Source organism: Macrobrachium rosenbergii, chromosome 37 (assembly GCF_040412425.1).
Source record: "Macrobrachium rosenbergii isolate ZJJX-2024 chromosome 37, ASM4041242v1, whole genome shotgun sequence".
NCBI classification, from domain to species: Eukaryota; Metazoa; Arthropoda; class Malacostraca; order Decapoda; family Palaemonidae; genus Macrobrachium; species Macrobrachium rosenbergii.
This window is the reverse complement of record NC_089777.1, coordinates 36,565,566-36,588,756: the sequence shown is the minus strand read 5'-3', so window position 1 is coordinate 36,588,756 and position 23,191 is coordinate 36,565,566. Positions and strand designations below refer to the sequence as shown.

At 43.9% G+C, this 23,191-nt stretch overlaps 1 protein-coding gene across 1 annotated transcript in view; it reads right to left on the bottom strand.

Annotated features, from left to right (window-relative positions):
* Positions 1 to 479: 479 nt before the first annotated feature.
* Positions 480 to 23,191, bottom strand: part of LOC136825489 (beta-secretase 1-like) — a 294,215-nt gene continuing 271,503 nt past the window's right edge. Inside the window, exon 10 of the mRNA XM_067082036.1 lies at positions 480 to 653. Coding sequence (XP_066938137.1) covers positions 595 to 653 — 59 coding nt within the window. The 3' untranslated portion in view covers positions 480 to 594. The remainder of the gene's footprint in view (positions 654 to 23,191) is intronic.

The window sequence follows — 23,191 nt, the reverse complement described above, 5'->3', positions numbered from 1 at the left end:
ATTCATTTTATTTACATAGTCCTTTAACTTGGCAATACTTTCAACACTGAATGGAAGTATTTTTAGTGTGAAGTTTTAAAAGTACAGAGTGACAGTTCTGTATTGTTACTCTTCCATTTCAAAGCAAACCAGACTTTCAAGTCCATATAGACAATGCTGGATTTCCTGTGAATGTTGGGTATTCAAAACATTCCTGAAGTGGAATAATTGGGCTAACTGCCCTCGCTAAGTGTAATAAATGGTGAATCCCTTGAAATTTCAGGTGTTTCATTACCCTCAATCAATTTTCTTGGTTGCATTATTATTTAAATTAGGGGATGAAGCTGGTCACACACAAATATTAATTCAGTAGGTTCATGTCATACTCAACCCAAGTCATTTCGTGGTTATGTCTCACAATCTCCGATAAATTTATTAAAAAATTCTTGTTCTGTCATTTGGATGTAAATTCAAACTTCGCACGGGAACTAGTTTGAGCGTGGAATGGATGAATAATGTCGTCTTACAGGGGAAGATGGCATCGGTCACTCGCTCACTATACGCCATCTTGAATTGTGTTTCATTCGCTCTCTGTCATTTGTGTTGCTTTTTTTTTTACTTTTTTAATTGCATTATGGCTCCCAAGCATAAGGCAGACTCTTCTGATGGCAGTGCTACAAAGAAAAGAAAAGCCATCTCCATGAAAGTGAAAGTTGACATAATAAAACGATCTGAAAAGGGTGAAACTGTCAAAGATTGGCTGCGCACTCAGGTTTAGTTGTACGACTGTGTCGACGATCATCAAAGATAAAAAGCACATACTTGCAATACACTTCCCTGAACACCTGAATTAGCCCTTAATCCCCACTAGCCCTAACAACTCTCAACTACCCATCACACTATAGTGTATAGTGGGAATTTTAACAGCCAGTGTTACCAACGCTGCAGGTAAAATCTTGTCACTTGAGCTACCATAACAAACGGTTGGCAACACTGACAGGTGTGCGTCGGCACGCCCCATTTTCGTCAAGTGCTTTTTCGCGCTGCTGGAAGGTTGTTTCCTTCTGCAGTGCGAGGTTTCAATCCTATTGCCCGACTTCTCTTTGTATTTTGGACTTGTGGTGAAGACCTGGATTGTATTTAACGGTTTTTCTCCTGGATTTTCTGGATATCTGCGACGTGGAATCTTATGGATTTGGACTTGCTGGTTCCCGGTCTCGATTGTGCCTCACGGACTTTTCACCTTCTACTACCGTGCCATCGGCTTCGACGTCGGCCTCGACTGCCTACAACGTTGGATGCTGGCGCTCATCGCTTCTTCTTCCTGCAAAGACGGATGAGTACCTTGAGACACGATAGACATTCCGTCAGGAATGTAGGAAGGTTAAATGTGATGTCCAGACTCATTGCGATGAATGTTCCCATTGGAAGGCACAAGTGAGGGATGATTACATTCGTCATCGCAAGTCTTTGGCTGGTAAGGGCGGCAGACGTTGGTCAGATTCGCGTTGCCTCAAGTGTCTCAGACTTCTGCTACAGATCAGTCGATGGATTTAGCAAGTTCAAAGGTAGTCAAACAGATAGAGGAGAGGATTGCAATTAAGCCTCGTTGACATGGGGCAAGTTTAGCAGCTGCTAGTGCTAGCTACAAGTTAACTTACCCGGCAACACTAGGATAGTTTGGCGGGAAAGTATTTGCAGCCAGTAGCCATCAAGATTGTCCAGTGACATGGATGTAGCAATTGATGCTGCAGTTGTTGTTTTGGCAAAGGAATTAGAAATAATTGTGAATAACAAAAGGAAGAAAAAACGTACAATATGGGTGAGGAAGTGGCTTTAGCGGAGAGAAAGTTTAAGAGGCTCCAGTACACTACTTACTGAATTAGCTACTGAAGATCCTACAGAATATAAAAGACGTGCGCATGGATGTGCAGACGTTTGAGGAACTGCTATTTTTGGTGGAGCCTCACATATCTACAAAGGACACAAAGATGAGAAACGCCGTCCCAGCAAGGATTAAAATTGAAATAACCTTGCGTTATTTGGCAAGTGGGGATAGTCTTGCATCACTTGCATACTTCCGGGTGCCGGCCTCCACTATTTCAAACTTTTTGCCTAAAGTACTGCAGGCAATCATTGATGTACTGAACAACTACTTACAAATAATACATTGCAAATACATTGCAATTTCCACCTATGCCTTGTTTATTTCTAGCAAACTTGTATATTTATATATGTAGTTATCACATAAATCACAAAATACTTAAGAGAATAAAAAGAAATAGTGTTGTGAACAAGTTTTTACTGATTAAATTTCAATGTAGAGAATATTAAGGACAAAGCAATGTAATATAAACCATTATAGTTCTTCATAAGAAGCAACACTCTCAATGGGAAATTGTGATTCATTACTCATAGGGCCAACATTTGTGTATGAAACTGTAGAACCACACGGTGCATTAAAAGATTGCGCCATTGATGTGTTTTCTGACAGACACAAATCGTTCACGTGTTATTTTTGATAACCTTAATTTTCTTTCTTAAAAATTCAACTTTGGGAACATAAAGACCTTCCTTCATCAAAGCTTTGGCTAACATATTCATTGCCATGTCAGGCTTGTTTCTGTTCATGTAATCAATGTGCCTTATATCCCACAGGCATTCATATCCCTCATAATTCCCAAAAATGTGGAAATTTCATTTGGACTCCACTTTAGCTATTGAATTTTCCTTTAGTAAGGAAAATTCAATAGCTAGTCTTCTTCAACATTTCTCAGATAGGGATAATAGTAGTACTAGGATGTCTAATTCTTCTTCCTTTTCAGCTCCCCTGCCTGTTCCAGAACCAGCCCTAACGGGTGCTGAGGGTAATGGCAGAACCACAAGCCTCCGAGTTGGTAGGGTCTGCCGGCCCCCTCGGCACGGAGCAGGCAGTGAAGGATCCCCCTCCCCCAACCCCCTTGTAGTATTGATAAATTTAATGTTGAAAATGTTAGGATCAAGATCTAGGTGTGATAAAGGAGGATAGGTTTGGGTTTGGTAGTGAGGAGAAGGTATTAACAGTGCAGTGTCGTTCTCCTGAACGGGTTCCGGTTTCGGGTTCGAGTGGTTTTTGTTCTCTGACAAGAGTTTCTCCATCTCTTCTTTCGATCTGGCTCAGTCTCAAGTCAATGTTTCAGTTACAGTGGGGCAGAATCCTTCTGCTTTTGCTTTTAACTCACTTCCTACTGTTTTCTGAATCTCCTACTGTAGTTTGCCCCCTCCCTGTATTTTCTACTCCATCTAGTAAGGCGCATTATGGTCTGTCCTTTCGGCTTCTAAAGTAATTTGCGAGACCTGCAATTGGATGTGGCGGGTTATAAGACGGATGGCGGGGTTTTTTCGACGGGTATAGACCTATGGCAAGAGGTTATATATTTTCTCGAATGTTTTCTCTAACATTAGAGAGTATGTGACACAGTAGTGTCCAGAATTCATGTCGGATATGTTTTCAGGATTATTGAGGGGGAGAGATTCGGTGTACCTTCTTTCCTTTTTGTTCTAAGTTTTCTTCTTTGTTATCTGTCGCTTCATCTCCTGCTCCCACATTCTCTGTTACTCCCTTTTCAGTCTCCTCTTCGGCCTTTTCTTCTTCTGCTCTGGTCTTTCCTGCGGCTTCCGCATCTTCCGTTTTCCCTCCTCCTTCAATTTTGGTTTTCCCTCCTCTCGGGTAACTTCTTTTTATGCGTTTGCTATTTCTATGCCTCCTGCCTTTTCCTTCCTTAGTACAGTTTCCTCTGGTAGGAGGAGCTTCCGGACAGGCGAAAACAGGTTTCGGCAGATTTTGGCCGCAGGGGTCTCTTGTTCCATCCCTTCGGGTATGCGCAACCCCTTGCTTCCGCTTCATGCGGCTGTTCTGATAGTATCAGGTATTTCACAAGGTTTTCCCGTCAATTCCAGTTCGGGTTTGTGCTCCACAGTTTTGGCAGGGCGTGTGGTACCTTCTTCAAGCGGTCCGCGGCTTTCATTGCCTGCATTTTCTGCAGCGGTAACTCAGGCTAGCTTTTACCTCTTTCATTCTCCCTCCTTCATCTTCTTCCGTCCCCCTGCAGCGGTTTCGTTTGTGCATCCTTCCCCAAGATTTAACAATGTCAGTTTGGTTACTCTCACTCGTCTTCCCCTTGGTAATAATGGGGAATCGGCTCCAGGTTTTTTATCGATTCATTTTTCTCTTCCCGGTGGGTCCAACAATGAGGATTCACCTCCGGGTACACGATTAGGTGTGGGTGCGCAGCATTCTGGTTAGGTTGGTCCAATTGCGGACTCTTCATCGTTGTCCGGGGCTTCGTACAGTGCCTCCTCCTTTGTCGGTCTTAGACCGTTCGGACATTGCGGAACAGGATTCTTATCCGTAGGTGCAGGAGATTCTGGCGGACTTAGAATGTCCTCTTGCCAGTAGTAACGATTACGGACACAGGCTTGAGTATGTTACTTCTTCGTACCCTCAAGCAAGAGCTCTGGACCTCCCGATTTTGAGTTTTTTTTTATGACACTAAGCCAGCTCCTGCCTCTTTTGCGTGTTGGCTGATTTGGTTCGATCGGGTTAGCCAGGCTTTGGAGGAGGCGGACGTTCGCTTAGCATCAGTAGTCGCTTCTAATAGACAGCACTCTTCTCTTCTCTCTCCGAGTAGGACGATTTACGCAGTTCGAGGTAATCCTTCGGCAAGTGTCAGGTTGCCCCTCAACGAATCGGTTGAGGCAATCCTGTTTAAGTCTCCCGTGTCTTTTGGGCTCGTAGGGACTTCTCTTAGGGAAGCAGGTGCTTGGAGTATGTGTTGCGCAATCAGACTGAGGCTCTTGCGCATTCTTTCTGGATGCGGTCAAGTTATTGTAATGCGGGTTCTAAAGAGTGACGGCTATGTCCCTTCGGATCTGTGGCTGTTGGCAGCCTAATAAATTTATCTCGAGGGGTCTGGCTCACCAGGCGAAAGCTTTGGCTTCGTCTACGACGTTTGGAGCAGGAAAGTCGAAATTTCTATCTTGGTCATCTTCCCCCTCAGTATCCAGACATTCATAAGGGGGATTGCATAGAACACCATTAGCCTTAGCTAATTCTTGTTCAAGGATGATGACATAGCCAGTATGACAAACATGGTTTCTTCTAACTCACGTCTCCGGTGTTGGCAATTATGCATCGTCGAGGATACAGTGTTGGAGTATCTAGACGATTGTTTGCCTGGCCTCCTCTCTAGAGGAGCTAGTAGGAGCGCAGGAATTCTATGGAATTCTTAACATATTCAGGTAAGCAGATTCTCTCTCTTCCTCTGAGGGTTTTCACAACCCTAGAGAGAGTCCAATCGGTCCTTCACAGATAGAAGGGTTCCTGTCCAGCAGGGAACGGCCAGTACCAGCTCGGAGAAGCCTAAACAACCTTGGAGGAATCCAGGCCTCAGAAATGAGAGTAGTCAATAAATCTTCGGGAAAATCAATGCTGTAAAGGAAGCCCTCAGTTGTTCTCAGTCTTAGTGTGCTACAGATTAGTGGCTATGTTTAGCAACAGCGTAATTGCCATGTCGTATCTGAAGAACTCTGAGGGGAACAGGCTCAACAGAACTCAATACTATACTATAGCACATAGTCCTGAGAGGATGCGAAGAATGAAAGTGGCTCTTCTTACCCAATTTATATCGGGAGTCTCAAAGTATGGGCAGATTCGCTAGGTCGCTCCCATTCAGGTATTAAGGGGGGGAGAGTGGACTTTGACTCTGGAAGCAATGTGTCAGGTTCTCCGGAAGTGGCCAGCAACTGCTGACTTATTCGCGACATGATTAAACCATCGTCTTCCAGATTATTTCTCTCTAACGGTGTCCCCATGTCAATAGTCACCAAGGTGACGTTACAAGTTGGAATCACATGCAGTGTACGCCTTTTCTCCATCCGGTCTCATTAATAGGTAATAGGGAAGTTGGGAGAGTGTCAAGACGACCTTGACTCTAATAGCTCCCTGCTCGCCATAACACGCTTGGTTTCCGGAACTTCTAGAGCTCCCTACAGAAGTTCCAATGTCCCTACAATGCGAAACTTCTTCTCAGATGACTGCATTCTTACTATTATTATCCAAACCCTTGCGTGCTGGACCTAGTTGCAGGGCAACTGTAGAGAGAGCCGCTAAACAGTCCGGACTCCTTAAAACTGTGCCTAAATAGTTTTCTTTTAGATTGAGTAAGTCAACCCGTAAGCCTTAAGGGATTTTGACAAAGGAAAAATCTATTTCTGGATCGGGTCCCGTGTCAGCCGGTGAAAAAGTCCATTCAGCACTTATTTCTAGGTAATTCCGTTGCTAGATACCAGAGAAAGCTAAATGAAATGCTGGAGTTACTACCCCCAGAGCGAGCTCCATTAGATGGAGCCGTGTATGGAAAAGGGGTGAACTATAAAAACACGGAATCTTATCCTATAGAGATCCCAAAGTCAAAAGTCCCACAGAGAGGTGCCGTTACAAACCCATGCACCACTCTCGGACAGTACACAAATCACCGCTAGCCGCATTCCATGAAAAGCAACACCCCACCAGAATGATGTTTACTATGGGGATCCCACATGACAGAGGTGGGTCACCAGGTGACACGGTCCCCTCTCCCAGAAATAGATTTTTCCTTTGTTAAAATCCCATTTCTGGATCGGGTCCCATCAGCCGGTGAAAATTAACAGAGAAATAAATATCATTCTTAAACTGCAAGAGATAACAAAATGTAAAGAACAGAAGACCAAAGGTCCACCAAAAATTTTAATTGCTAGCAATAATAACAAATAATGTACAAATGAAACTGATGGGAGCTTAAAATTAACATGACAATATAAAAAATATACTTAAACAAAATAACTATACAAAATTGAAAACATTATAACATAAATGTGTCAATTAGACAAATATACAGATAACACGGTTAGGTGAGAAAGTCATGGCACGCCTGACTGAAATGACTGTAAGGGGATAACTGAGGCAGTGGAGGAAGAACTGACTAGGAATCAGAAAGGGTACCAGAGGGAGGGACAACGTTCCCTGCCGCGACTGCTGAGAATTTAAGAGCTTCTAAGGATTTCAAATAGTGAGGTTTGAAAACCAAGGGTGACTTCCAACCAGTGTATTTGGTAAGATCTGTGAAATTCATGTAATGGAAGTAGTTAATGGAGGTGGCCACAGCTCTAATATCATGAACTCTTGGGACCGAGTCAGGATTAGCCTGCTTGATAAAGTAAAGGATTTGTTGTCTAATAGCAGACATAGAGATATTACCCCCTTCCCTGATAAAGAGAGGCCCAGATGAGATGTGAGAGGACCTGTCTAAATAAGCCCTCAATGTATGAACTGGACACAGGGACAGGTCTTGAGGAAGGGGAGAATTTTCCAAGCGACCACCTATTCTAGGGATCTTCATTTTGGCTAGGAATTTAGGGTGAGGAATCAGCAAAACCTCCCCTGATGGAAGGAAGTTCGACATGGTTGGGTTCCTAGAGAGTGCAGACAGCTCTGAAATTCTAGCACCCGAAGCTAGGCTAACTAAGAACAACGTTTTCCTCAATAAGGAAAGGTAGGGACAAGACTGATTATCGATATCTGAGGCTAACTTCAACACGTCATTCAAAAACCAGGAAACCGTATGTGGACGGATTACTGGTCTCAGTCGTGCACATGCCTTAGGGATGGAAGAAAAGTAAGGATCTGTGAGGTCGATTTTGAAACCATACAAAAAATACTTTTCTAAAGCGACTTGACTGTAGTAACAGTACTAGAGGCTAAACCCTTCTCAAACAGTGATCTAAAAAGGGTTGCCAAATTTATGGTCATTACTGTATCAGATTCTTTCAAAAGAGTCTGTCTTCTTAATTGCTGAGTCGTACTGCCGAAGAGTGGAGACCCGCTCATCTGATTCCAAGAACATGGTATTGACAGGATCAACGTTAGCATCCCTTTGAGCCGCAAATTCTTTAAGTCCACAAAGCCAGGGCATTTTGAATTTTTGAGGAAGCTGATCCAGTCTGAGTTTGTACTACTTGTGTTAGTTTTGGACTGGGGATTTGGATGTTAGAAATTAAAAGTTAGTTTATCAAGGTCATTCCGTCTCTAGACCTTCCATAGCCAAAATAGCGGATTTTCTTTTATTCCTCCGGAAAGTCAAGAGTCTTTCGTCGGCTATTGCTGACTACTGCTCAATGATTAGTGTATATTTAGTTTCCACATTCCTGAAGTTTCAAGGTAAGAATATCGATGATTAAGTTCTTTTAAGATTGAGCGTCTGTTTTTCCCGACTCGGTCCCCCTTCAGTGGGACTTACTGGAAGTATTTCAATATTTATCTTGCTTTTCCCAGCTTTTGAACCTATTGAAGCTATAACGTTAAGACACTAAGAAGTTGCCTTTTCTTGGCAAAGGGTTGGGCGAGCTTCAGTGTTTCTCAGTTGGGTTCCTGTAGAGAATGATACATATTTGTCTGTCTTCACAGTGTTTAGCGAAGACAGAGTCGGAGGTTAAAACTCTGCCTCGTTCATTTAAAGTTCTTTATCGGCAAGTGTTCATTACTGGTGACCCAGCAGAGATATCTTTATGTCTGGTGGGAGCATTAAAGTCTATTTATCAAAGGTTTACAAAATTCCTTCCTTCCGCTTCCACACACGACTGTCTCTCTGCGAATCCTTTCCATCCACTGTCAGAGTTACTTTCGGAGGGACGAATTTCCCAGGCTTCTCAGGTTGTTCTTCGTCGTCTTCAGCTCTGTATTTTCCCGACCACACAGTATTGGGTATGTCCAATTCATCTTCCTTTTCCCAGGAATTATTTACTGCCGTCTGATTCTGAAGCAGCTACTTGGAAGTCCGTCTCAGTGGTTACTCATTTTACTTAGAGATGTTCGATTTGCCTCACAGCGTTTAGTAGTGGCAACACGTTCATTTACTGAGATCATGAGAGGTTCAGAGGGTTATTCTCTAAGTCCACGTGTAGCAGCGAAGTCTATTATCTAGGGTGTGTTCATTTAGCTGAGTTGGTATTCGCTTAGTGCGGGGGGTTATTCTCTTACTCCACGTTAGCGGCGAAGTCTATTATCTAGGGGCATTTATTTAGCTGATGCGGTATTTGCATAGTGAGGAGATTCTTAGGTTAACCAGATAGAGGAATTCCTTTTAGTCTTTAGAATTCTCAGGCAACAGTGATAATATAATCACAGGAACTTAGGTTTAGTACATTTAAAGTATCTTAGTCTTTGATAGTTTCCCTACGAGAGTCCAAGGGGGTACTCTAGTAGGCTAGGCTATTTCGTCGGCACTGAGATACTTCTTCGCTCGTCGATAGTCGGACCTTATCCGGAGGATCAGCGGCTCAGCACACTGCTTTATTTCCCTCCATACATGAGAGGCTATGAATAGCCACATGGGAGGTCACCGTACTCCTCCATACATGAGAAGTTCTGAAGAACCACATGGGGGGTCGACGGACTGAGACAGTACGGACCTGATGGGCGATCAAAATACTCTTCATCATGTCTCATCACCAAAAGCAACAATTGATAAGGTGAGTGTTTAACTAGACAGGTATCCTAGCCGAGTACTGACCTGACTCGATCAAAGTACTCTCCAACATGTCTCTTCACTGAAACCATTGATTGATATGGTGAGTGTTTGGCTAAATGGATACCTTATGCAGAGCAGATTGGTGAGAGCTACCATCTCTGCGGTTGTCAAATGGGCGTGTAACAAAATTGATCCCTCCTCCTCTAAATGTTGTTAATCGGGCTAATTCAGGTGTTCAGGGAGTGTATTGCAATATGAAGTTTTCATAATATAAAACTAATATTGTAATACTTACCTGAACACCTGAATGATTCCCACCCTCCTTTCCCCAAATCAATTTTGACCTTGAATAAAGCAATTGACGAAAATGGGGCTTGTTGACGCACACCTGTGTCAGCGCTGCCAACCATTTGTTAAGGTAGCTCAAGTGACAAGATTTTACCTGCAGCGTTGGTAACACTGGCTGTTAAAATTCCCACTATACACTATAGTGGGATGGGTAGTTGAGAGTTGTTCGGGCTAGTGGAATTAAGGGCTAATTCAGGTGTTCAGGTAAGTATTACAATATTAAGTTTTATTATGAAAACTTCATACTTGAACATGTGAAAGGATCTGCTCCTATGAAATCAACTGTGATTACAAAGAAGCATAGTGGTCTCATTATTAAGATGGAACAATTATCAATGATTTGGCTGGAAGACCAGCATCAACGGCATATCCCAGTTAGCCTATTGTTGTTGATTCAGGAGAAGGCTACAAGTTTGTTTGAAACCTTGAAAAGAGAGAAGGGGGAAGGAAGTGAAAGTAAAGAGTTTGGGGCTAGCAAAGGTTGGTTCATGTGGTTAAGGCCCATGCAAATTTGCATAACCTTAAGGTGCAAGGGGAAGCTGCTAGTGGTAATTAGAAAGCAGCAAGTGAATTTCCTAGTGCATTGCCTGAGGTAATCAGAGAGGAGGGTTACTGTGCTGAACGTGTGTTTAACGTAGATGAGACAAGTTTGTTCTGGAAACAGAATGCCTACCTGAACAGCAGCACCAACATGCAGTAAATGTGCCTTGCTGTCGAACTTCTCAGTTCCGGAGGCCCTTTATTCCTCATACCGTTGGACTGTGGAACAGTCTCCCTGCGGATGTTGTGCAATTGGAACTTCAAAAGTTCAAGCGAAGATGCAATGCATTACTACCCTAATGGTATTCTCCTTGCATTTTAATACATTTTTATCTTTATTAATTTATTTTCTCTTTTTAATAAGTGAGATCTATTCTTTCTGTATTTCCCTTTACCCTCTCTTACTTCCTAATGAGCACCATATTCTTTGAAAACTTTAATTTTCAAGTCAATGGCCCATGGGCTTGTACAGTATGCAACAAAACTCGTGCGACTTTTTTATTTTTGTACTGGACAAGCGTTGTTCTCATGTTGCCACTTGGTATTAAATCTTATATTTTACTTTGTAAACGTGCATGTATGAGGGAAAAATTGGTCACTTGTTATGTAGAATCTTATCGTTGAAATATATTGGATCATGAAAACTAAAAATATTTTATGCTACAATAATATTTCAGAACAAAAACTAAATACGTTACTGTAGCATGAATCCCTCAGCTCACTGTGACTCCCGTGAGTCATGGAACCATCAGTCTGGATACAGTGAAACTGTAAGAGGACGTTGCGATGGGGTGAAAAAGAAAAGTTAAGAAGAGCATAGTATAATGATAAAAACTGATGCATTTGGGATATGAATTAAAAGTTATTACCTCTTTTTGCTTTTGTAGTTTTGTGTGTAAAACAAATGTTAATCAGGATCATGATTTCAACACTTGCAATAAATTATTACAAGCCATAACTTAAGCTACATAGGTCTAGTCTCCCAAGGGGTTTCTTCAATTTGAAAAAAATAAATAAATAAATACTGCAAATAAGTAAGTGAGGTGGAGAGTAATCTTTGCTATTAGAAATACAATTTTATTACTTTACTTTTACTTTAGGAATGGAAGACTATAATCAGGTCGGACATTACCAGCCACACCTATTGTATGCAGATTCTGCAGAATGGCAACAACAATGTACTATAAATAATAATAATAATAATATGGCTCTAGAGTCTAGGCCTATGCTATTGGTTTTATAACATACTAGGCTATATTTCAGATAGCAACAATATGTAGTTGTGTCAAATCTTTGTAACTTATAAAGGGTGTCTATAAGACCATAAAGCAGGATTTGTGAAATTCCACCACAGTCTTGGTGTGGTATACTTCTGTCATTATTTTCTTCATAGGCTTAATAAGAATAATATAATCGAGAAGTGAGAAGAGCACTTGGCCTACAGGTAGGGTGAGGGGAGGCAAACTGAGCCATTTAAACAGCTGATGTCTGGTTAAACCATGCCTACAACTACATCTCCGATAATTTCATCACATTAAATAAATTAATATGGTGGCTAAAAAGCCAAATTCATTAAGTATTTACGTCTTTCATATTCACCGTTATTAAAAATGACTGTGTTAATGATCAAGCTGATATTTTGATAAAAAAAATATAGCACTGATACTTTAAACCATGCTTAGTGAACTGTATCTTTTTTTGAGCAAAGTTGCAAAATGTTTCGTCATTGCAACTTGGTGCCATTAAAATGTGAAGAAGGTAAGAGTTGCTAGTTGGTGACTTTTGAACGAAAATCACTGAAATTGGGTCACACGACTTTTGCTGCATACTTTACCATATGAATAGGGTTCATCTTCCGAATAATAATAATACGGGTAATAATAATTAAGGGATTTTGACAAAGGAAAAATCTATTTCTGGGGGAAGACCTGTGTCACCCAGTGAAATTACCATCTAGCACACATTTCTAGGTAAATTCATTGCTAAACATACCAGAGAAAAGCTAAAAGCAATGCTGGGGTTACTACCCCCAGTGCTAGCTCCATAAAATGGAGTCGTGTATAGGAAAGGGTGAGTGTTGTCACTACCACAGGCCTCTGCCCTGTAGATATTCCCAATCTCAAAATCCCCCAGAGCGAGGTGCCGTTACAACGCCCGCACCAGCTCCCTGACTACCAACAACTCAGCCGCCATATTGTCATTCCAGGTTAGCACCCCCCAAGCTTGGTATTTTACCCAGGGGGGGGAAAAGAAGGAATAGTGGCGGGTCACCAGGTGACACAGGTCTTCCCCAGAAATAGATTTTCCTTTGTCAAAATCCCTTTTCTGGGCTTTGACCTGTGTCACCCGGTGAAATTATAACAGAGAATTAAACATACCAGCTTGGTGAAGCTCTTGGAAAACTACTGTGATGGAAAGAAATAAAACAATTAGTAAAAGTGAGTTTTAATTACCCAAGCCGAAAATCTCTATAATAACGTGAGAATAACAAGATGGGGGAACCATGCCCCAAAGTAAACATGATATACAGAACATCAGAACACGGTTATAATTGACTTAAATACTAACAAATAGGAACAATAGACAATATGCAACATGGTCAGGAATCAGGCTGTGAGGCATGCCTGACCCAGAGAAGACGGTAAGGGGAGTAAACGAGGCAGGTAGGCGAGAGAGAGAGTGACAGAACAGTTAGGAATGCATAGTGAGATCAGTCAGAGGAAGGAACAATGCTTCCTGCCGCCACTGTGGAAAATTTTAGAGCCTCTAGGGATTTGAGGTAGTGGCGTTTGAACACCGAAGGTGATTTCCAACCCGTATATTTTTTGAGATCGTCAAAATTCATATGATGGAAATAATTAGTGGAGGTGGCCACCGCCCTGATATCATGGACCTTAGGAACTGAATCTGGGTTAGCTTGTTTAATAAAGTACAAGATTTGTTGTCTGATGGCCTTCAGAGAAATAGTTCCTCCACTTTCTCTCACAAAAAGAGGACCTGAAGTTATATTAGAGGTTCTGTCTAAATAAGCCTTTAAGGTAGAGACTGGGCACAATGACAGGTCTTGTGGAAGGGGGACAACCTTCCATGGGGACCACCTATCTCACGGATCTTCATTTTTAGCGAGAAACTTGAGATCTGGGGCTAACAGAACTTCTCCTGACGGGAGGAAATCAACATGGTTCGGTTCTCTAGATAGAGCTGACAGCTCAGAAATTCTAGCACCTGAAGCTAAACTAATTAAGAATAAGGTCTTCCTTAACAGACTTAAGAATGAACAATTCTGATTATCAGTATCTGATGCTAATTTAAGAACGTCATTTAAGAACCAGGAAACGTGTGGACGGGTTGCTGGTCTCAAACGAGCGCATGCTCTAGGAATTGATGAAAAATAAGAATCAGTTAAGTTAATATTAAAGCCATGTAAAAATATCTTTGTTAAAGCTGATTTGGCTGTAGTAATGGTACTAGAGGCAAGACCTTTTTCGAACAATGACCTGAAGAACGAGATTGCAAGGTTCGTGGTCATTTCTGTAGCTTCAGATTCTTTCAGGAACAGTGCTAATTTCTTGACTGCTGAGTCATATTGTCTGAGGGTAGATTCCCTTTTGTCTGATTCTAAGAAAAGTGTATTAACGGGATCAATATTAGCATCTTTCTGAGCTGAAAATTTCATGAAATCCAAAAAGCTAGGGCATCTTGGACTCTTGAGGAAGCTGACACAGTCCGAGTTTGTACTATTTGTGTCAATTTCTGGATCGGGGTCCCGTGTCAGCCGGTGAAATAATCCATTCAGCACTTATTTCTAGGTAATTCCGTTGCTAGATACCATAGAAAAGCTAAATGTAAAGCTGGGGTTACTACCGCCAGAGCGAGCTCCAAGAAATGAAGTCGTACATGGTAAAGGGTGAGATTGTCACAATCACGGGACCCTGCCCTATAAAGATTCCCAATGTCAAAAGTCCCAACGAGAGAGGTGCCGATACAAGCCCATGCACTACTCGCGGACTGTACACAAGGCAACACTAGTCGACTAGTCGTATTCCATTTTTACCACACGATTTCATTCACACGTAATTTCGTTGTGATCCTTATTTTGTGCTCTATTTTGGCATTTTTATGGCATTCTCATGAGGTTCTTCTTCAACAACTTGAGTACCAGTGTTTTATTGTTTTTAGGCGATTGAGGCTCCTTATTTTCCTTTAGTTTAATAATTAAAGGGATTTATAACGCCCGTCTTGATCTCCTCTCATGGCGTCTCTTGACCTCTCTTGGTCTTGGGTCGGCACGTTTGTTTTGTTTTATTTATTAGTTTCCCTTTTTGTTTGGGATATTTTCCCAATTAATGATTCCTAACTTTAGTGGGTTTGATTAATTTTGTTTGTTCTGTACCCCTTTACTACGACCCCTCGAAGTGCTGTTTCATGGCTTCGTTTAGGCTAGCTACGAGCTACCCCCTCGGTCCCATTCGCTTTTTATCATGGCTTCATTACCAGGTAGTGATGTTTAGCGTTTGATGTTTACTTTACTGAGCTACCCCCTCATTCGCTTTTTATCATGGCTTCCGGGTAGTGATGTTTAGCATTTGCTTTTATCATGGCTTCATTACGGGTAGTGATGTTTAGCGTTTAGGCTCAAGTGATGTTTTAGCGTTTAGGCTACGAGCTTTTATCATGGTTTCACCTGTTTAGCGTTTAGCTATGACTCCCCCTCGGCCCATTCGCTTTTATCATGGCTTCATTACTGTTTAGAAGTGATGTTTAGCTTAAGCTGGCTTCATTAAGAGAAGTGCTGTTTAGAGTTTGACTACGAGCTACCCCTCGGGCCCATTCGTCTTCTTATTATCATGGCTTCATTATGCCTTAATTTTGTCCCCACACTTCTCTTAGCCTTTGGGGATCTTATTTTCATTGGTACTGTTACGGTTTTTACTTTGTTTTTATAATTTTGTTTATTTTGTGAATTTTGTGTTCCCTTCCTGGTCAAGTGCTGTCTTGCTGTTTAGGCTATGTGGTTCCCCCTTGGGCCTATTCGCTTATTATTTTGGCTTTATTTTGCCTTATTTTAGTCTCTCACTTCTCTAAGCTTATGGGAACATGATTTTCATTGGTACATTTAAGTTTTGACCTTGTGCTCGGATGCTTTTGAATTTTGTTAATTATTTTGGGTACTTTCATTTAACTGGAGGTCGGCCATTTCCCTTCACGTTCATGTCGTGTTTGGGCCTGCCTATCCTCCTACATGTACCTTATAGAAAATTTTTGTTTTATTATGCATTATTTGAGTTATTAGTTAGCCTTTACCCCTCTCCTAGGCTTCCTTCCTTTGCATCGCCTCAGTTAGGTTGGCCTAGGGGTTGGCTATAGCACTTTTTCCCTTCGGGGAAAAATCGTTAAGGGAGGGGCGATCTCGATCTGTGCGTTATGAGTTTCATGTCTGTGATCTCGTTCTGTACATATGTGTTTTATGTCTGGTGCTTCCCTTTGTTTGGTTTTGGCTTGGATATATTGCCTCGTCCACCCTCTCCCTGTTTCGGCTTTTCACTTAGGCTAATGTTCCTAATAAGTTAGGGAATTTTACCTGCGTAGCCTATCCTATTCAATCCTTCTTTGGGTTGCTTACCAATGGTGACCAGAGTGCTCTCCCCACTCCTGTTCACACTCCTTTTACCGACTATATATATATTATTTTGTGGTTTCGAGAATCCCCTTCTCCCCCTTTTATCCTTTGCTCTCACTCTCCCCTTGGTTCGTTTTCAAGGTTTGTTATCTTTCCAAGGCTTGAGAGCAATTTATCCTTATTTTGTGCTGTAGCCTACATCCCCTCACTCTGCATTGATTGGTTGTCCCTCGGTGTGTCTGACCTTATCGGTTGGCACTCCACCTGGACCTGGAGGTGACCGGGAGTGCCCTCTCCACTCCTGTTCACACTCCTTTTGCCTTTCTTTGCTCTCCTGGCCGTAGAGGTTTTTGCTCTTCCTCTCCTTTTCTCTCGCTCTTGTCGTGCAACACAGCTCACATAGCGAGGGGATCTATGAGATCTCTGGGTGCCCGGGGAGTGCTGTCCCACCCCTGGTCGCTACTTTGGGTTACCAACCTCCTGGCATATCCTTTCCCCTTCCTTTTACGTCGACTGTTTCCCTTCGTGGTGTTTCCTACAGGTTTGCACCTCACTGTTGGGATCTCATACGAGGCCAGTTAGCGTTTTCCACCTAACTGTCTTCTGTTTTATTTACTTTCGGCGTTTCCCCTCCATTTTGCTACTACCTGTTCGGTGTTTCGTTATCTTGTTGGGCGCTCTCCTTGCTTACTGCTCCGGCGATTTTAGTGTTTAGCGGTCGGCGTTTATTCCACCCACCGCTATCACTTCGTTCAGGATATCCTCCTTCGGGGTTTTCCTCTCTTGGCTCTGAGTCGCCCACTTCGAACAGTTCATAACCTTCCCACTATGTTTATATCCGTCACATATTGTTAAAACATGGTCGCTCCGGAATGTTCCGTTGACTCTGTTTTTATGTCTATGAGTTTTGTCCTGTTAGCCCGGTTTTCTCTCCGGTTTTCTCCGGGGGTTTTCCTGGTCTGACTAGGCTAAGTCGCTGCTACGGTACTCTGCTCCGGCATCCGTTCCAGCATGCCCACTTCTCATAAGTTTTCAGCTGGTTTTGTCGAAGTGCAGGAATGCTCCGCTATCCTGCAACAAGCCAGCGGTCACGAGTCTATAGTTCCCATTCCGGTGCGCAGTCTGTTTTGGAGAATTTATAGTTTGGCACGGAAGGTTGTGAAGTGCGCTATGCTCTCCCCGAGCAGACTTCTTGATGAACCCTGGGTTTTATATACACCTGTCGGTTTCGTCTCCGCCAAACTCCACCTCATGTGGCTTATTCTTGGCTCGGAAGGTTGTAAAAATGCGCTATGCTCTCTCCGAGCAGGCTACTTGATGAATCCGTGGTTTTATTTACACCAGTCGGTTTATCTCCGCCAAACGCCACCTCATATGGCTTATTATTAGTCGTTTGGTACCCGGCAGGTTGCGTTATGCGCTATGCTCTCTCCGAGCAGGCTACCTGATGAATCCGTAGGTTTCATATACACCTGTTGGTTTTACCTCCGTCAAAGCTCCGCCTCATGTGGCTTATTAATAGTCGCTCTTTAAATGTGTTTGGGCTCTCTCCGGGAGATTCTCGGTGGATCGGTAGGTTTCATATACGCCTATCGATTTCCCTCCGCCAAACTCCGTCTCCGGGAAAGATTCTCGATAAATCGGTAGGTTTCATATAATTTTATATAACCTATCGGTTTTTCCTTCGCCAAACTCCGTCTCATATGACTTATTAATAGTTGCTCCTCCGGTGTTTGGGGTCCTAATTTTCCCCCTCCTGGAGGCCGGCTGCAAGTCTCGTAACTCTGCTGTTTACGGAGAGTTTTCTGAAGACGTTGGCGGCCTTCTGTCTCGTTCTCGAACCTGTGAACATCGTCCCGGGCGATAAGTAGGTGCGAGAATAAGTGAGGCAAACCTTTTCCGCTTAGCTCGGAATTAGGTGAGGCAAACTTTTCCTTTAGGGGATTCGTTAGCTCCTCATCCCTTTTTGACGGTTCCTGGTGTACCGTCCCTAAGGTAAAAATCAGTCAAAAAAAGACCCTTTTTAAACCAAGAAGACCGCTCCGGGGCCCACTCGAGGACGTCTCGGATCTCTAATCCGGTGCCGTCTTTTCACGAGTTTGGCCTCATCTTCTGGAAAGGGACACGGCCCAAGCAAAGCAAGGCGGTTACCCCCTCCTTCCTTTGTTGAAGACTCTTTTACGGGTCTCCTTATAAGGAGCTCGATTTGAGGGTCATTGTCAACCTATCAAACTATCTATCTACCTCATGGTCCGTGCCTTCCCTTTCCCAGGAGCTTAAATCCCAAAGAGATTAATCTCAAGACTCATTGTCAATGGATCACCTGCCAAAAATCCTGCTCCATTCCAGAATTCTATCGTTCCCGGACACCTCCACCTCTTTCCCCTCCGGTCTGGGGAACCTTTGGCGCCTAACCCTTTATGCTTCCCAGCATGAAGGCACCCTCCTATCGGGGTGTGGGCACATGGAGGTTGGTGGAATTGCATTTCTTCCCTTCCGGCCTGGTATCCCCTTATCCGGGTTTTACCAGACTGTCAGAAGGAGCATGGTATCTATCTGGCAGGATCCCCTAAGAGAGCCCTCATCTTCCCTAGGGGCTGGGCACATTGTCTCCATTGAGAACTCTAACGGAGTGGCAGGCGGAGAATTCCAAGTTCACGCCAGCTATGGGGTCTTACCGTGTTCTCTTTGAGAGCCCTGCTTCCTACCCCTTGTGCTCAATGTAGCCCCTCTTATCAACAGGCTTGTTTCGAAAATAAACCGCTGACGCATTTCCGGGAGACAGATATCACAGATATCGTTCACAATCAATCTTCTAACTCCAGACTATCTTCTAATTTATTCAGCGTACAGACTCCTAAGCTCTCAATTTATTGAAACAGGGTGTAAGTCAGGCCCAGGCCCCGAATTCTTTTGACTTTAACAGAAACAATGTCTGTGGTATATAATGGCGGTTCGTTGTTTGGGTCCTGATAAAATCTCTCTTGTCAGGTTTTCTGCAGGTCCCGCTTTATTTCATCAGTCGGTTGGACAGCTGAAAACACTTTTTTTGCCAGCCACGTTCCGCCTTGAGCCGAAAAATCTTATGAACAGTTTCACCTGGAGAATTAATCTTTTCCCCAGGTGGGCGTTATTTACGGTCCGTCGGGGATACTAATGTTAATCAGAGCCTCCGTTCTCATGGGTGTCTACCTTTACGGCGGAAACAATCTGATCTTGCCGGGCCCTATCCCAAGTCCGGCAAGAAGTTCATGTGAGTTCAAGCGCCCCTGCTCAGGCGGTGGTGCAGGCTCTTCAGGTTCCTGCCCTGGACAGCCGTCAGCCTCTCACTCCCAGCCTCCACCTCGATGTGTGCGGGTTCAGCCAACACATCAGCCCCTTGTAACACCCCGTGTGTCTCTGCCTCCCCATGTGCCTCCGCTGGAGTTTTCTTTGCTTCATACAAAACCCAAGGAAAGAATTTTCACTAGACATTCTGCCAGAGGCTCTGACCCTCAGGGGTTATCATAGGAGCAGGAAGCATCCTGCTCCTCTCCGAGAAATTGGGAAGGCATACGCTTCAGGGGAGACAATCAAGCCTCCTCCCTGTGGTATTTCTCATATGGGTGGGAGGCTGTATCGTTTTCCCACTGGAACTTCAGTCCCTGGGCCCAGAGTATAGTTATCAAGGCCCGGGGTGGAGCTGGACTGTTTGTCCCCCTCCCCCAAATCAGGTTCAGTCAGCTTCCGGCCAGAGTTCTGGAGGACTTTGTGAATGGCCTGTCAGGCTTTTTCAGTCTGCCAAGGAAGTTCCCTTCCACTGGAAAATTTTTCCGGGCGTGTCCCGTTTATTTTCCTCATTCAATGCGGCAAGTCTCGGTTGCTTTCAGTCTTGTGGGTTCGGATCCTACTGCTCCGTGGAGCCGTAACCACCTCTATAGACCTTTCTGACGCTTCCTTTCACATCTTGGTTGCAGAAAGGTTCTATCCCTTCTTGGGATTCAGACTCGGGGAGCAGGCGTACCCCTTCAGGTTCATGCCCTCCTCAATGCAGCCCCCAGAGTCTTTGCCAGTTTGAACAGTACCGTAGTTCAACAGCTCCGGTATTAGAAGGTTATGCTAGCCGCATATCTAGTTGCCTGGCTCATTTGGGCACCCAGCGTCGGGAATTGCCTGAGGGTGCCGGTCATTATAATCAGTTTTCTAGAGTCTCTGGGCTTCTAAGTACACAGGAAGGAATCCCACCTGATTCCGGAGGGTAGCCTTCAGTAGTTGTGAATCCAGTGGAAGCAGAAAGAGATAGCAAGGGCGACCTAACATTTCATCAACACAAGCATACCTCTCTCATGTTGCCCAAGAAAAGGTCTTGGGCTCTCTCTCCAGTTTGCTTCAGTGACGGTTCTCCTTCTGAAGTCAAAGCTGGAGTTTATAACTCGGGTATGGCGGAGTCAGGGACGTGTCTCCCTGATTCCTCCTGTTTGAATAGTGGCCTCCGGCCTTGCACAACTGTCAAGTGCTTATCAAGTCAGTTCCTCTCCAGCTTTCCCCTCCGGCCTCAGTATTCCACACCGTCACCTCTCTGGGCGGGTGGGGTGGATATTTTGGCCCCATGAAGTACATGGAACTTGCTCGGTCACGTTCCAGCAGTTCCATATCAACGCTTTGGAGGGCTGTGGCAGTCTTCCTGTCCTTGGGAAACTTCTTCCTCCCAAGAGGTTTCATTTTAGGCTGGTTCTGAACAAAACAGCAATAGTGCGCTGCGTAAACAAGTGGGTTCGAACCCGAGTTGCTTCATTCAGGTTATGGTTCATTCTTCTCCATAACCAACAGACACAAGTGCCTCTGTCTGCCACCCTTCTCGTAGGGGTCCAAAAGGTCACTACTTTTTCCCTATCCAGGGCCTCCCCCCTGGTGTCGGAATAGTCCTTAGACGGAGTGTCATTCAGGTAGTCTTGTGACCTTTTCCTGGACCTGGAAGTAGGTCTGTTTGCAACCCAATTCAGCCACAAACTATCATGCTGTCAAGACTGGTATAAACTCAGCCTGCGTCAGCCCCCTCAAAGTTCTGATGCCCTGGCTTTGTGGTCTTTGTGAATCTTACAGTTTAGGAGGAAACTGATCTTGGTCCTGTTATTACTGTTTTCCTAAAATCAGTCAAGGGATCCTACTCTACTTCAGTATGGTTCTGCAGTTAAGTAACTAGCACTCTTCACATAGTTTTCAAAGCAACAGTAATGATGCGGCCGCATTGGCCTGAGGAAAGTGCTTTGTTGGAACCAGACTCACAGGCTCTTAACTTTCATCCCTAAGGTCTGTGTTCGTCTGAGACCAGTATTCCGTCCACATTCGGTTTCCTGGTCTTTGAGTAATGTATCGGAGCTAGCTTCAGTAACCAACAATCATCTTGTTCTTACCTTTCCTTGTTGGGAAGACCCAAAATTTTAATCAGCTTAGCTTCTAGTGTTAGTTTTCCTGTACTGTCTGCCCTGTCTAGCGGAACCAATCATTTTGGTTTCCCCTCATCAGAAACCCTGTTGCAATTCCTCACCCTAACTCTATCTACAGTTGAAGGTCCTCATTTTCGGTGGTCACCTTGGAAAGTACTCCCCTTTTACAAGGTCTGTTTCTGTGCCCAATTTTCTCCTTACAGGCTTTTTTAGACAGGACCTCGCAATTTTGTCAGGTCCTCTCTTTTAAAAAAAAAAGGGGGGGGGGTTACTGTCATTGTGTCTGCTATTAGGCAGAAAGTATTTTCTTAATACAAGCCTATTCAGGTTCAATTCTAAAGCTCATGATCTTAGACGGTGACCACTTACATTATTTTCATTACATGAATTTAGAGGACCTTACTAATGTTCAGGGTAGAATTCTCCTAGTTTTCAACGTCTCTATTTAAGTCTTTAATAGCATAAGAATGATGTTTATTTCTCTGTTATTATTTCACCGGCTGACACGGGACCCGATCCAGAAAAAGGATTTTGACAAAGGAAAAATCTATTTCTGGGGAGGCCCGTCACCCTGATGACCACCCCTGTTTTTCATTCTCTCCCTCCCATGGTAAACATCATTCTAGTGGGGTGGGTGCTAACATGGAATGTGACTAGTGTTGCCTTGTGTACAGTCCGCGAGTAGTGCATGGGCTTGTATCGGCACCTCTCTTGTTGGGACTTTTGACATTGGGAATCTTTATAGGGCAGGGTCCCGTGATTGTGACAATCTCACCCTTTACCATATCGACTCCATTTCTTGGAGCTAAGCTCTGGGGTAGTAACCCCAGCTTTACATTTAGCTTTTCTCTGGTATCTAGCAACGGAATTACCTAGAAATAAGTGCTGAATGGATTATTTCACCGGGTGACACGGGCCCCTCCCCAGAAATAGATTTTTCCTTTGTCAAAATCCTTTTTGGTCTGGGGATCTGTATGCACCGGAGCTTCAGTTCTAGAAGAAGAGGAAACCAGTTGCTCTTCGGCCAGTTGGGCGCTACCAGAGCCACCTGACCTCTGAATGTCCTGAGCTTGTGTAAGACTTTCATCAACAAGTTTACTGGAGGAAACAGGTAGATCCTCTGCCACTTGTTCCAATCTATTGACATCGCATCTGTGGAGTGAGCCAGAGGGTCCAGGTTGGGGGCCACATAACATGGAAGTTTGTGGTTGCTTTCTGTGGCAAACAGATCTACCTGGAGACCTGGGACCTGACTGCAAATCCACTCGAATGATGTTTTGTCCAGGGACCATTCCGACTCCAGCGGAGTTGTTCTGGACAGAGAGTCTGCAATGACATTCCGAACTCCTGCCAGATGGGTAGCTGACAAATGCCACTGGTGCTTGTTTGCTAGGGAGAATATTGCTATCATTACTTGGTTGATCCGGCTCGACTTGGAACCTCCCCTGTTTATACAATGCACCACTACCACACTGTCCAAGACCAGCCTTATATGGATTAGTCTGGTTGGACGCAGTTTCTTTAAGGTTAGAAAGACTGCCATTGCTTCGAGAATATTGATATGGAACTGGCGGAACATAGTGGACCATGTTCCCTGCACTTTTTTGTGTTGAGAGTATCCTCCCCACCCGCTCAGAGAAGCATCCATGTGAATCACTAATGCCGGAGGGGGGAACTGGAGCGGTACTGACTTTGATAAGCACTTGACTGTTGTCCAGGGCTGGAGTCTCTTC